Source organism: Salvelinus fontinalis, unplaced genomic scaffold, assembly GCF_029448725.1.
Source record: "Salvelinus fontinalis isolate EN_2023a unplaced genomic scaffold, ASM2944872v1 scaffold_0097, whole genome shotgun sequence".
Classification (NCBI taxonomy): Eukaryota; Metazoa; Chordata; class Actinopteri; order Salmoniformes; family Salmonidae; genus Salvelinus; species Salvelinus fontinalis.
The window spans coordinates 219,157-235,423 of NW_026600306.1; the positions used below are offsets into that span (position 1 = coordinate 219,157).

Below are 16,267 nucleotides of genomic sequence, written 5' to 3' on the forward strand. Positions count from 1 at the left end.
AGTTCTTTAGTAAAAAACATTAGTGACATAATTTAGTATTTAATATTACATAGTAAACTTTAATAATTGTAATATGTATGTTTAAATGACTGTACTAAAGTTTTTGAATAAAATAAAAGGTTTGAAAGAAAATGTAATTTACCTTCAATGAAATATATATCTCTCTCTTTCTCTCCCTCTATCTCTCCCCTTGGCTGGGAATGTTAAGGGTTAAGAAGTTGTGAATCTAAGGGGCCCTTGCACACAGGGGAACTATATGTATGTAACAGTATATCTTTACGTCCGTCCCCTCGCCCAAACCCGGGCGCGAACCAGGGACCCTCTGCACACATCAACAACAGTCACCCATCGTTCTACAAAAGCCGCGGCCCTTGCAGAGCAAGGGGAACCACTACTTCAATGTCTCAGAGCAAGTTAGCGCACCACCGCTAACTAGCTAGCCATTTCACATCGGTTACATGTACACAAAATAACTAACAACCTGGACCCCCAGGTGTCTTTCAAAACATATGTTTTACTAATGACCTAAACAGATCATTTTTACCCTTTTAAAAATAGTTATGGGGGGAGGTCCGGGGGATGTCTGTCTTTGAAAGGGTCATTGTAATCTTTAAGATGTCCCCTTTACTGATGACCTAAACAGATACATTTTACCCCCCATAAAAGACTGTCCGAGGGATGTCTCAGTCAACCCCCCCAAAATAAGCCCCAGAGGCCTCACCCCATCCTCTTTGAAAGGGTCATTGTACTATTTAACTATACTTCCTTTACTGACGACCTAAACAGATCACTTTTACCCTTTAAAAAAATAGTTGTCAGCTATCCAGATTTAATGGTCAAGAGATTGTGAACCGAGGGGCCCTTGCACACATGTTGTGTTTAGGTTAACGTTTTCTGTTTATGAAGGAATACATGATTGAGAGGATATAGACCACAAAAAAAAGATAATTGTATTCTTAACGATGTGCCCTTTACTAATGACTTAAACAGATCATTTTACTCCATGAATAACCTTTTACTGCAGGGGGCTAAATCAGGGGCCTTCAATGCTGCAGAAAAGTTTTGGTACCCTTCCCCAGATCTGTGCCTCAACACAATCCTGTCTCGGAGCTCTACGGACAATTCCTTCCACCTCATGGCTAGGTTTTTGCTCTGATCTGCACTGTCAACTGTCGGACCTGATATAGACAGGTGTGTGCCTTTCCAAATCATGTCCAATCAATTGAATTTACCACAGGTGGACTCCATTCTAGTTGTATAAAAACATCTCAAGGATGATCAATGGAAACAGGATGCACCTGAGCTCAATTATGAGTCTCATATAGCAAAGGGTCTGAATACTTATGTAAATCATTTTTTGTGTTTAAAACATTTGGAAAAATGTATAAAAAACTTGTTTCCGCTTTGTCATTATGGGGTATTGTGTGTAGATTGCTGAGGAAATGTTTCATTTAATACATTTTTTAATAAGGCTGTAACATAACAAAATGGGAAAAAGTCAAGGGGTCTGAATACTTTCCAAAGAAACTGTAAGTGATTGAGGAGAGAGCATAATTGCTATATTCTAATTAAAATCATTGACCCATAAGGGAACATATGACCAAAGCAATGCGTGACCCATACAGAATTAAAAAAATATTAATCTCAATGAGAAATATAATTAAATAAACAAATGTTTGCATAATCAAAGACATGAAAACTGGTAGGGAACATTGTATTTAGCTAGGATTTCATATGGCCAGGAAGGTTACTGAGAATAACAATAGACAATAGTTAATGTTGCTAGTTTAGGGATGAAGATAGTGAAGGTTCATCAATGTTAAAGATGTTTTTTATTTTGACGTGGAAACAATGTTTATTGGAAAGTAAAACAAAGAAGGTTTCATTGAGACAATGATAAACAGCAATCCGTGGGAGAGTTGTGGTGGATATTATAAAATAAGGACCTGCTGGAGTCCAAGTCAAACCAAGATTCTTTATTTCTGAGCTCAGAGAGAATAACAGTTACACAGCGCAGTGTAGACAGTATAATTCCTGAAGCATTGGGTGATGAGCACATATCTTTATAGTTTCCTGTTCCTAGGAGGGACTTTATTCATACAAGGACACAGGTGCAGCTGGTTTGCAACACAGGATGATACTCCCAAGAACAGGAGATTATAATAGGTCAGTTTCACAAGGTTAGTCACATACTCAGATATGTGGACACATACAATTAAAATTTTGCATTACAGAGTCTGTGAACATTTTCATTTCATTAAATCATCAGTGGGCCAACAATGCAAATTTAAACAACGGAGCAAATGCATCACATCCAAATATCACTGTATTATCTGTAGTGCTGGAGGAAAGACACACCCAGATAAACACACACAGTCAGAGTTTAAGAAATGACCATTTAAACCCATGGAATCTGATCTACTCTATATTCAAACTGACATACTCCATATTCAATTCATGTTTTATTACAAAAACATACATTTGAGTATACTTTGTACCATTTCATTTAATAAAATAAACACATTCTCAGGCAACAATATAAGACAACAATATAAGACAGTGGGAGCACTGTGTATGTTCTCTGATGAATTTTAAGTTAATGTGATGTGAAATATACATTTACACACTAGGAGAAGTAATTATTCTCTCCTGTGTGGATTCGCACATGATGTTTAAGTCACTGTGATGAGTAATATGTCTTCCCACAGTCTGAGCATTTGTAAGGCTTCTCCCCTGTGTGCAGTCTCATGTGTTCTTTCAGCTTTCCTGAATAGTTAAAACGCTTTCCACAGTGGGAACAATGGTAAGGCTTCTCCCCTGTGTGTATTCGCTCATGAGCTTTCAGGTTTCCTAAATGGGTAAAACGCGTTGAACACCGGGAGCAGTGGTAAGGCTTCTCCCCTGTGTGCACTCTCATGTGTTCTTTCAGGCTTCCTAATTGGATAAAACGCTTTGCACAATGGGAGCAGTGGTAAGGCTTCTCCCCTGTGTGCACTCTCATGTGTTCTTTCAGGCTTCCTAATTGGAAAAAAACGCTTTGCACAATGGGAGCAGTGGTAAGGCTTCTCCCCTGTGTGTATTCGCTCATGAGCTTTCAGGCTTCCTGACTGATTAAAACTCTTTCCACACTCGGAGCAGTGGTAAGGCCTCTCCCCTGTGTGCAGTCTCATGTGTTCTTTCAGGCTTCCTAATTGGGTAAAACTCTTTCCACACTGGGCGCAATGGCATGGCTTCTCCCCTGTGTGTATTCGCTCATGAGCTTTGAGGGTGTCTAACCGCTTAAAACTCTTTCCACACTGGGAGCAATGGAGTGGCTTCGTTCTTATGTGTACCCTCTCATGTCTTTTCAAGCTAACTAACTGGTTAAAACTTTTTCCACAATGGGAGCAGAGGTGTCGTCTTGCTGGGTTGGACGTCTTTGGTTCCTCCAAGGTTGGTTTTCCTCCTGCAAAAGACAGTGTTAATTTTAAAGAGATGACAGAATGAAATCTCCACATGATAAAACTGCCTTGCTGAGGTTTAATCCAAATCACATCCCTCAATATCCTGATGCCAGTTTTCAAACATTTCATAATTTAAAACAAATGATGTAGAGCTTCCTGGTAATTACTGATAATATGTTTACATTACTTATTATTCTTTCTGTTATATAAGTCAGACCACAAAACACTAAACAGTTCTAGAACACTGAAGACACAGACTGGATTCCAATCAGCAGGTGGTTCTAAATATATAACCTTCATAGCTGTATGATACAGAATGTGACCTACACACTTCCTTGAACCTAAATTAAGTAAAGAAGTCATTTTGTGTGGAAGTTTCATTTTTACATTGGAGACAGACACAAAGCACATCAGTAACATCTCCCCGTTGTCGATAGGGTCGACACATTCCAAGATGGCGTAGCAGTCGGACGTGTGTTTTGTCTTGTCCCGTCCTGTCCCATGTAAATATTTGTATATGTTGTTTTCATTTCGTATATATTGTAATCTCACTTTCCATTTACGGACTGAATTAACTTTCCTGCAACCCGCCTCCCCCAATGTGGTACAGATCTGCTATTTTTATACTTTAGAACCGGAACCCCCATCAGAAGCTAGCCAGCTAACTAGCTACTAGCTACTAGTCAGTTAGCCACTACTAGCGGTCTTCACTGTTAACTGGGACACCAGCCAGCTTCAGCCTGGTCAATACCTGCCAGTCTGCACAGCGCGATATCAACCCAGAGCGTATCGGACTGCTTTTTCTCTACCACATCACCGGATTCCTACCGCTCTGAACCTTTACACATCGCAGCTAGCTAGCTGCAATCCGAGTAGCTACTCCTGGTAAACGTCTCTGTCCCGAAGCAAGCACCACTTAGACTTGAACTAGCCTCGAGCTAGGCCTATCTCCCGGCTAGCCGAAGAGGTCCACCAGCTAATTCTTGGGCTACAATACCTCTTTTGCCAATTGGCCTGGACCCATTACTGCCGACACGGAGCCCCGCCGATCCATCACGACTGGTCTGCCGACGTAATCGCCCGACATCGCCGAAGACCCATCTGCTAGCCCCGGCCCGCTAGCTTTCTGAATCACCGTGTCTCCAGCTCGCCTAGCGTAGTAGCGACTACCGAACGCCTCCCTGACTCACCTATTGCTGCTCATTGGACCCTATGATCAGTCGGCTACACATGCCTCTTCCTAATGTCAATATACCTTGTCTATTGCTGTTTAGGTTAGTTATTATTGTTTTATTTCACTGTAGAGCCCCCAGCCCCGCCCAACATGCTTTAGATAGCCCTTTTGTCCCACCCCCCACACATGCGGTGACCTCACCTGGGTTAACTGGTGCCTCTAGAGACAAAACCTCTCTCATCGTCACTCAATGCCTAGGTTAACCTCCACTGTACTCACATCCACTGTACTCACATCCTTGTCACGTGCGTTGAATACAACAGGTGTAGACCCTAGAGTGAAATGCTTACTTACCAATAGTGCGAAAAAAAAGATATGTGTAAAATAACAGTAGCAAGGCTATATACAGACACCGGTTAGTCAGGCTTATTGAGGTAGTATGTACATGTAGGTATGGTTAAAGTGACAGAAACAAGTCTCTCACTGTTGCCGCTTGTTATAGATTCCCCTCAGCCCCCAGCTGTGCCCTGGACACCATATGTGAATTGATTTCCCCCCAATCTATCTTCAGAGTTCGTACAGTTAGGTGACCTAAACTGGGATATGCTTAACACCCCGGCCGTCCTACAATCTAAGCTAGATGCCCTCAATCTCACATAAATCATCAAGGAACCTACCATCAACCCTAAATCTGTAACCATGGGCACCCTCTTAGATATCATCCTGACTAACTTGCCCTCTAAATACACCTCTGCCGTCTTCAACCAGGATCTTAGCGATCACTGCCTCATTGCCTGCGTCCGTAATGGGTCCGCGGTCAAACGACCATCCCTCATCACTGTCAAACGCTCCAGCAGGCCCGGGTATCCTGGTAGGATATTGACCTCATCCCGTCAGTAGAGGATGTCTGGTTTCTCTTTAAAAGTAATTTCCTCACCATCCTAAATAAGCATGCCCCATTCCAAAAATGTAGAACTAAGAACAGATATAGCCCTTGGTTCACCCCAGACTTGACTGCCCTTGACCAGCACAAAAACATCCTGTGGCGTTCTGCATTAGCATCGAATAGACAGCGATATGCAACTTTTCAGGGAAGTCAGGAACCAATATACACAGTGTCGTGGAAAATTGCAAGATTATGTTATAATGCTTGTATTGCGTTATAATGGTTATTTTATTCGACAGAATGGAGTGTTCTGTTAACTATTGTGTGTTCCACTGAGGATGGGCCTCTATGAGATATAGCACTGACAGAGGAGATTTACGATGTCTTTGGGTGATAAAACCTAAAGAGCATTCCAGATAACATGAGGTAATGTTTTTGTGCTACCAGGAACGAGATTAGAACCTAATTTTAGAGACCAAACTGAACGATAATTTATAGCGAATGCTATCTGGCTATGTGCTACTCCTCTCTCTCTCAAGTAAAAGTCTTTCTTCGTGAACTTTTCATAAGATATGTGGTTCGTCATGGAAGTTGAGAGGGGTGTATCTTGGCTATAAAAGATCTTTGTACTTTTCTGTTGACACTTTCAATGGTTCATTAGAGATAGCGCATCATTGAAAGTAAAATGCTATTGCAAAGCTCTTAATATTAAAGATGTAGTTTAAGTATAACTCTAACTGATGTGTGAAGTTTGTAACACTCCTCATTATGGTAAACCAGAAAAATACCACCACAACACTCAGTTAGGAAAGCAAAGGCTAGCTTTTTCAAACAGAAATTTGCGCCCTGTAGCACTAATTCCAAAACGTTTTGGGACACTAAAGTCCATGGAGAATAAGAGCACCTCCTCCCAGCTGCCCCCTGCACTGAAGCTAGGAAACACTGTCACCACCGATAAATCTACAATAATCGATAATTTCAATAAGCATTTTTCTACGGCTGGCCATGCTTTCCACCTGGCTACCCCTACCCCGGCCAAAAGCTCTGCACCACCTGCAGCAACTTGCCTAAGCACCCCCCCCCCCCACCCAAATCAAGACAGCTGATGTTCTGAAAGAGCTGCAAAATCTGGATCCCTACAAATCAGCTGGGCTAGACAATCTGGAACCTCTTTCGTACTTGTTGCAAACCCCAACTATTACTAACCTGTTCAACTTGTCTTTCGTATTGTCTGAGATCCACAAAGATTGGAAAGCTGCCGCGGTCATCCCCCTCTTCAAAGGGGGAGACACTCTTGACCCAAACTGTTATAGACCCATTCCCATCCTGCCCTGCCTTTCTAAAATCTTTGACAGTCTCTATGGGGGTGACACAGGGTTCAATTTCTCTGTATATACAGTTGAAGTCGGAAGTTTACATACACCTTAGCCAAATACATTTAATCTCAGTTTTTCACAATTCCTGACATTTAATCCCAGTAAAAATTCCCTGTTTTATGTCAGTTAGGATCACCACTTTATTTTAGGTGTGAAATGTCAGAATAATAATAGAGAGAATGATTTATTTCAGCTTTATTTCTTTCAACACATTCCCAGTGGATCAGAAGTTTACATACACTAAATTAGTACTTGGTAGGATTGGCTTTAAATTGTTTAACTTGGGTCAAAGTTTCGGGGAGCCTCCACAAGCTTCCCACAATAAGTTAGGTGAATTTTGGCCCATTCCTTCCTGACAGGGCCAAAATTGTAATTGAGACAGGTTTGTAGGCCTCCTTGCTCGCACATGCTTATTCAGTTCTGCCAACAAATATTCTATGGGATTGAGGTCAGGGCTTTGTGATGGCCACTTCAATACCTTGACTTTGTTGTCCTTAAGCCATTTTACCACAAATTTGGAAGTATGCTTGGGGTCATTGTCCATTTGGAAAACCCATTTGTGACCAAGCATTAACTTCCTGACTGATGTCTTGAGATGCTGCTTCAATATATCCACATAATTTTCTTTCCTCATGATGCCATCTATTTTGTGAAGTGCACCAGTCCCTCCTGCAGCAAAGCACCCCCACAACATGATGCTCCCACCCCCGTGTTTCGTGGTTGGGATGGTGTTCTTCGACTTGTAAGCATCTCCCTTTTTCCTCCAAACATAACGATGGCCATACAGTTCTATTTTTGTTTCATCAGACCAAAGGTATGATCTTTGTCCTCATGTGCAGTTGCAAACCGGAGTCTGGCTTTTTAATGGCAGTTTTGGAGCAGTGGCTTCTTCCTTGCTGAGCGACCTTTCAGGTTATGTCGATATAGGACTCGTTTTACTGTGGATATAGGTCATTTTGTACCTGTTTCCTCCAGCATCTTCACAAGGTCCTTTGTTGTTGTTCTGGGATTGATTTGCACTTTTCGCACCAAAGTACGTTCATCTCTAGGAGACAGAACGCGTCTCCTTCCGTAGCTGTATTTATTTATTTTACCAAGTATGTTGACTGAGAACACATTCTCATTTACCACAACAACCTGTGGAATAGTTACAGGGGAGAAGAGGGGGATGAATGAGCCAATATGACGGCTGCGTGGTCCCATGGTGTTTATACTTGCGTACTATTGTTTATACAGATGAACGTGGTACCTTCAGGCGTTTGGAAATTACTCCCAACAATGAACCAGACTTGTGGAGGTCTACAATTTTCTTTCTGAGGTCTTGGCTGATTTCTTTAGATTTTCCCATGATGTCAAGCAAAGAGGCAGTGAGTTTGAAGGACGGCCTTGAAAACATCCACAGGTCCACCTCCAAGCGACTCAAATGAGGTCAATTAGCCAATCAGAGGCGTCTAAAGCCATGTCATCATTTTCTGGAATTTTCCAAGCTGTTTAAAGGCACTGGAATTGTGATACAGTGAATTAAACGTGAAATAATCTGTCTGTAAACAATTGTTGGAAAAATTACTTGTGTCATGCACAAAGTAGATGTCCTAACCGACTTGCCAAAACTATAGTTTGTGAACAAGAAATTTGTGGAGTGGTTGAAAAACGAGTTTTAATGACTCCAACATAAGTGCATGTAAACTTCCGACTTCAACTGTATCAATGATGTCGCTCTTGCTGCTGGGGATTCTCTGATCCACCTCTACGCAGACGACACCATTCTGTATACATCTGGGCCTTCTTTGGACACTGTGTTAACAAACCTCCAAATGAGCTTCAATGCCATACAACACTCCTTCCGTGGCCTCCAACTGTTTTTAAATGCTAGTAAAACTAAATGCATGCTCTTCAACCGATTGCTGCCCGCACCCACCCGCCTGACTAGCATCACTACTCTGGACGGTTCTGACTTAGAATATGTGGACAACTACAAATACCTAGGTGTCTGGTTAGACTGTAAACTCTCCTTCCAGACTCACATTAAGCATCTCCAATCCAAAATTAAATCTAGAATCGGCTTCCTATTTCGCAACAAAACCTCCTTCACTCATGCTGCCAAACATACGCTCGTAAAACTGACTATCCTAACGATCCTTGACACCGGCGAAGTCATTTACAAAATAGCCTCCAACACTCTACTCAGCAAATTGGATGTAGTCTATCACAGTGCCATCCGTTTTGTCACCAAAGCCCCATATACTACCCACCACTGCAACCTGTATGCTCTCGTTGCCTGGCCCTCTCTACATATTCGTCACCAAACTCACTGGCTTCAGGTCATCTATAAGTCTTTGCTAGGTAAAGCCCCGCCTTATCTCAGCTCACTGGTCACCATCAGCTCACCCACCAGTAGCACGCACTCCAGCAGGTATATTTCACTGGTCACACCCAAAGCCAATACCTACTTTGGCCGCCTGTCCTTCCAGTTCTCTGCTGCCAATGACTGGAACGAATTGCAAAAATCACTGAAGCTGGAGACTTGTATCTCCCTCTCTAACTTTAAGCATCAGTTGTCAGAGCAGCTTACCTGTACACAGCCCATCTGTAAATAGCACACCCAACTACCTCATCCCCATATTGTTATTTTTTTGCACCACAGTATCTCGACTTGCACATCATCATCTACACATCTATCACTCCAGTGTTAATGCTAAATTGGCCTATAGCCTATTTATTGCCTTACCTCCCTAATCTTACTACATTTGCACACGCTGTACATAGACCTTTTCTTTTGTGTTGTTGACTATACGTTTGTTTATGTGTAACTCTGTGTTGTTTTTGTAGCACTGCTTTGCTTTATCTTGGCCAGGTCGCAGTTGTAAATGAGAACTTGGATAAATAAAGGTGGAAAAAAAAGGCAATTTTTATTTATTTCGAAGTTCACCATTTTTTTTTTACATTTTGACTATCATTAATGTCATGATATTTTGAGTAAAGTAAAAAAAGAATGAAATATTTTGGGTAGATGTTCCAAAAATATAAATATGTAAAGTGTTGGTCCCATGTTTCATGAGCTGAAATAAAACATGCCAGAATTTTTCCACACGCATGAAAGATAATTTCTCTCAAATCTGGTTCACAAATTTGATAACATCCCTGTCAGTGAACATTTCTCCTTTGCCAAGATAATCCATTCACCTGACAGGTGTGGCATATCAAGAAGCTGATCAAACAGCATGATCATTACGCAGGTGCACCTTGTGCTGGGGACAATAAAAGGCCACTAAAATGTTCAGTTTTGTCACACAACACAATGCCACAGATGTCTCAAGTTTTGAGGGAGCGTGCAATTGGCATGCTGACTGCAGGAATATCCACTGGAGCTGTTACCAGAGAATGTAATGTTAATTTCTCTACCACAAGCCGCCTCCAACGTTGTTTTAGAGAATTTGGCAGTACATCCGACCGGTCTCACAACCGCAGACCATGTATAACAACGCCAGCCCAGGACTTCCACATCGTCTGAGCACCCGCCACCCAGAGCTACTTGACCAATTAGGAGAGTGATGTGGTGCTGCAGCAGTTGACCTGGCCTCCACAATCAACCGACCTCAACCCAATTGAGAAGGTTTGGGATGAGTTGGACCGCCGAGTGAAGGAAAAGTAGCCAACATGTGCTTAGCATATGTGGGAACTCCTTCAAGACTGGTTGTCCTGGTAACAGATACCAGAGGGCAGATCTATTTTATTTGTTCAAACTAAACTACAGCACTTACTTTGATGAGTCAAATCTGATCCTTTCTTCTCTCCTCCTCTCACAGTTCCACTCAGCCCCGTTGTTTTCCTGCAGTCCACCAGCAGCACAGACAACCTCTTCATACCCAGCAGTAAGGCGCTACCAGAAGAGGCACAACACGGGGACTCCGGGAGGACGGAAGGGCTAGCGTTGTCCTGGTAACCCTAAAGAGGGGACACAGACCATTATGGATGCTGATGTCACCGCTGTCATGAAGTGCTTTACAGAAACCCAGCCCAGACCCCGATAGAGCAAGCTGTATGCTAGACCAAACCAAGCTGTACCATCTGGTGTTGTGATCTGGAGAGACTCTTCTCTGCCTCGTCAGCATCAGGATGTTGTTGAGGCTCCCCAGAGGATCCACAATAGTCATGTCTCTGCCCTGTGTGAACGAGAACATCAAACAGATTGTAAACTTATGATCTTCTATTACAATCATAGGGTCTAACAAGAGGCATTAATATGTCTAAAAAGGGCCTAAAATGGCCACTTCCATCATGATTTTATTAAATATTTTTTGTGATGCAAATGTAAAAGGGTCGTTCCACGAATTGGGTGAGTTTTGCATTCCTTTTAAGTATAAATTATGCACCAATATTGAATTTTAAAACCCCACATTAGTTCAACAATGGCAGAGTTTGTGTCCCTGTTTAAGACAGTACTCACTGGTGGTAATCCGATCTTCTGTCTCCTCCTCTTTCACTCCCAAAATGACCTCCTTCTTCACCTTTATTGAGACAGCCTCCTCTTCCTCTCTAAAAGGTTCTTCCTCTTTTTCCCCTATAACATCCTCCTCTTCCACTCTGCCTGCCTCTATCCCCTCTACCACTCCTAAAGGTTCTTTATTTTTTTTCACAGCAACATCCTCCTCCTCTTTCACAGCCTCCTCTGCCTCCTCTTTCATTCTGAAAATGTCTACCTCCTCCTCTTCCACTGTGACAGCCTCTATCCCCTCTTCCACTACAATATGTTCTTTCTCATATTTCACTGTAATATCGTCCTCTTCTTTCAGTGTGATATTCTCCTCTTCCTCCTTTTTCATTCTGAAAGCTTCTTCCTCCTCTTCTTCCACTGTGAGAGCCTCCATCCCCTCTTCCTCTCCAAACGGAGATTTCTCTTCTTTCACTGTAACACCCTCTTCTTCTTCTTCTTTCACGACAATGTTCAGCCCCAGAGCTTCTTTCTCCGTCCAGTAGACCTCCTCTTCTTTAGCAAGGGGCGAGTAGTTTAGTGAGCTCATGGTCCGGGATGTTAGCTAGCTAGTTAACATTAGCGACTAGCCTAGTGCTATGCTCAGTATCAATCTTTAACAAGTTTGCAAATTGAACAACCAAATTACCTTAAAGTTAACCAGTAGAAACGTCAACAGAATTGTGTTTAAAACACTGAGATTAGCTAATGTACATTAACATGGTCTAAAGCGTCAATGTTTCGCATTTAAATTAGCTAGCAAGCTACCGAGCTGGTTGAAAGAGTAGCCGTGTTGTTGTTCCTGAAGAAGCGTTCAATCCACAAGATTATACAAGAAGAGTCACCTGAAAGACGCATATCGCCATCTGCTGGCTGGAGTGGGTAACGCAGTTTGGAAACAATAGTTACTACACTTTTGTATTGGAAAGAACGTCATAATAATTTAACAATAAACTGATATATTTTCTCTTCCATCTTACAAATAATACTTTCCTGTACACAGAAGTATAAGCGTAATATGAACATGTATATTGATTGAATTTATTTGACAGTTTGTAAAATACATACAATAAGGGCGCTCCAGCTGGTGACGCCTCCACATACAATTTAAGAAAATCATGAAGGATAACACAATAATGCTTAACAGATATTTACATGGTGGTCCTTTTCAAAAGGGGAAGGGGAAATACAACAAGGTTAGGCGGCGATTGTAATGACAACAGACAACGACAGACACAATTGTTGTTTGTTTCACAACATCTGATAATTAATACAATTTCCTTTCCTAATAAACAACTATGGTACGTCTTCCTTGTCTCACATACCCTTAATATATAAACAATCAATCCCTAATATATATATATATACACAAGACAATCACAACATAATACACAACATACCCTTAATATATAAACAATCAATCCCTAATATATATATGTATATATATATATATATACACAAGACAATCACAATATAATAAACAACATACCCTTAATATATAAACAATCGATCCCTAATATATATATATATATATATATATACAAGACAATCACAATATAATAAACAACTAAAGACTGGAAACCCAAATTGGTCTACACGGACAAGTTCTGGCCTGGTTTAGATCTTACCTGTCGGAAAGATATCAGTTTGTCTCTGTGAATGGTCTGTCCTCTGACAAATCAACTGTACATTTCGGTGTTCCTCAAGGTTCCGTTTTAGGACCACTATTGTTTTCACTATATATTTTACCTCTTGGGGATGTTATTCGAAAACATAATGTTAACTTTCACTGCTATGCGGATGACACACAGCTGTACATTTCAATGAAACATGGTGAAGCCCCAAAATTGCCCTCGCTAGAAGCCTGTGTTTCAGACATAAGGAAGTGGATGGCTGAAAACGTTCTACTTTTAAACTCGGACAAAACAGAGATGCTTGTTCTAGGTCCCAAGAAACAAAGAGATCTTCTGTTAAATCTGACAATTCATCTTGATGGTTGTAAAGTCGTCTCAAATAAAACTGTGAAGGACCTCGGCGTTACTCTTGACCCTGATCTCTCTTTTGACGAACATATCAAGACTGTTTCAAGGACAGCTTTTTTCCATCTACGTAACATTGCTAAAATCAGAAATTTTCTGTCCAAAAATGATGCAGAAAAATTAATCCATGCATTTGTTACTTCTAGGTTAGACTACTGCAATGCTCTACTTTCCGGCTACCCGGATAAAGCACTAAATAAACTTCAGTTAGTGCTAAATACGGCTGCTAGAATCCTGACTAGAACCAAGAAATTTGATCATATTACTCCAGTGCTAGCTTCCCTACACTGGCTTCCTGTTAAGGCAAGGGCTGATTTCAAGGTTTTACTGTTAACCTATAAAGCGTTACATGGGCTTGCTCCTACCTATCTTTCCGAGTTGGTCCTGCCGTACATACCAATACGTACGCTACGGTCACAAGACGCAGGCCTCCTAATTGTCCCTAGAATTTCTAAGCAAACAGCGGGAGGCAGGGCTTTCTCCTATAGATCTCCATTTTTATGGAACAGTCTGCCTACCCATGTGAGAGACGCAGACTCGGTCTCAACCTTTAAGTCTTTACTGAAGACTTATCTCTTCAGTAGGTCATATGATTGAGTGTAGCCTGGCCCAGGAGTGTGAAGGTGAACGGAAAGGCTCTGGAGCAACGAACCGCCCTTGCTGTCTCTGCCAGGCCGGTTCCCCTCTCTCCACTGGGATTCTCTGCCTCTAACCCTGTTACAGGGGCTGAGTCACTGGCTTGCTGGTGCTCTTTCATGCCGTCCCTAGGAGGGGTGCGTCACTTGAGTGGGTTGAGTTACTGACGTGATCTTCCTGTCTGGGTTGGCGCCCCCCCTTGGTTTGTGCTGTGGTGGAGACCTTTGTGGGCTATACTCGGCCTTGTCTCAGGATTGTAAGTTGGTGGTTGAGGATTACCCTCTAGTGGTGCGGGGGCTGTGCTTTGGCAAAGTGGGTGGGGTTATATCCTTCCTATTTGGCCCTGTCCGGGGGTTTCTTCGGATGGGGCCACAGTGTCTCCTGACCGCTCCTGTCTCAGCCTCCAGTATTTATGCTGCAGTAGTTTGTGTCGGGGGGCTAGGGTCAGTTGGTTACCTGGAGTACTTCTCCTGTCTTATCCAGTGTCCTGTGTGAATTTTAAGTATGCTCTCTCTAATTCTCTCGTTCTCTCTTTCTCTCTGAGAACCTGAGCCCTAGGACCATACGTCAGGACTACCGGGCATGATGACACCTTGCTGTCCCCAGTCCGCCTGGCCTTGCTGCTATTCCAGTTTCAACTGTTCTGCCTGTGGTTACGGAACCCCTACCTGTCCCAGACCTGCTGTTTTCAACTCTTAATGATCGGCTATGAAAAGCCAACTGAGATTTATTCCTGATTATTATTTGACCATGCTTGTCATTTATGAACATTTTGAAAATCTTGGCTCTCTCTAATTTTCTCCTTCTCTCTTTCTTTCTCTCGGAGGACCTGAGCCCTAGGACCATACGTCGGGACTACCGGCCGTGGTGACTCCTTGCTGTCCCCAGTCCGCCTGGCCTTGCTGCTATTCCTGCTGCTATTCCAGTTTCAACTGTTCTGCCTGCGGTTATGGAACCCCTACCTGTCCCAGACCTGCTGTTTTCAACTCTTAATGATCGGCTATGAAAAGCCAACTGAGATTTATTCCTGATTATTATTTGACCATGCTTGTCATTTATGGAAATTTTGAAAATCTTGGCTCTCTCTAATTTTCTCCTTCTCTCTTTCTTTCTCTCGGAGGACCTGGGCCCTAGGACCATGCGTCGGGACTGCCGCCCGTGGTGACTCCTTGCTGTCCCCAGTCCGCCTGGCCTTGCTGCTATTCCAGTTTCAGCTGTTCTGCCTGCGGTTATGGAACCGCTACCTGTCCCAGACCTGTTGTTTTTCAACTCTTGATGATCGGCTATGAAAAGCCAACTGAAAATTATTCATGATTATTATTTGACCATGCTTGTCACTTATGAACATTTTTGAACATCTTGGCATAGTTCTGTTATAATCTCCACCCGGCACAGCCAGAAGAGGACTGGCCACCCCTCATAGCCTGGTTCCTCTCTAGGTTTCTTCCTAGGTTTTGGCCTTTCTAGGGAGTTTTTCCTAGCCACCGTGCTTCTACACCTGCATTACTAGCTGTTTGGGGTTTTAGGCTGGGTGTCTGTACAGCACTTCGAGATATTAGCTGATGTACGAAGGGCTATATAAAATAAAATTGATTGATTGATTGAACTATGGTACATCTTCCTTGTCTCACATACCCCCAATACATTTTGATTTGGCAAAATTATACAACTCAAATTCTTACACTATTAACTACTATCTTACACTACTTCTAACAAATTTGGCAAATACGGCTATTGGATCTTCCCAGACTCTTATCATCGGATGGACCCCAGCCATCAATCTGCAAGGCTTTGATCTTCCCAGACTCTTATCATCAGATGGACCCCAGCCATCAATCTGCAAGGCTTTGATCTTCCCAGACTCTTATCATCGGATGGACCCCAGCCATCAATCTGCAAGGCTTTGCTCTTCCCAGACTCTTATCATCGGATGGACCCCAGCCATCAATCTGCAAGGCTTTGATCTTTTGATCTGTGGAACCTTGCAAGTTGATTTGTAACAATAAATTCATAAAGTATTTGCTTGTTAGTTTGGATGAAAATGTAATTGAAACCAGAGTGAAAATTATCTTGAAGTTATACATTAGAATTTATTTCCTGTTGGAGTTTACATTATAGGACCACTACTTATTCAGTAGTTATTCAGCACACTACGATGATACACATCCATATGATTCCCTATGATACCCATCCCTATGATATCCTATGATACTATGATACACATCCCAATGATTCCCTATGA

General features: G+C 42.2%; 1 protein-coding gene across 1 annotated transcript; it reads right to left on the minus strand.

Annotated features, from left to right (window-relative positions):
* Window positions 1-1,961: 1,961 nt before the first annotated feature.
* LOC129843076 (zinc finger protein 436-like) lies at window positions 1,962-12,149 on the minus strand. Its single transcript, XM_055911832.1, has 4 exons — window positions 11,327-12,149; window positions 10,945-11,042; window positions 10,641-10,824; window positions 1,962-3,445 (listed from the first exon to the last, which is right to left on the minus strand). Exons 1-4 carry the CDS (start codon window positions 11,898-11,900, stop codon window positions 2,832-2,834), a joined length of 1,470 nt encoding a protein of 489 aa, XP_055767807.1. The 5' UTR covers window positions 11,901-12,149; the 3' UTR covers window positions 1,962-2,831.
* Window positions 12,150-16,267: the final 4,118 nt, after the last annotated feature.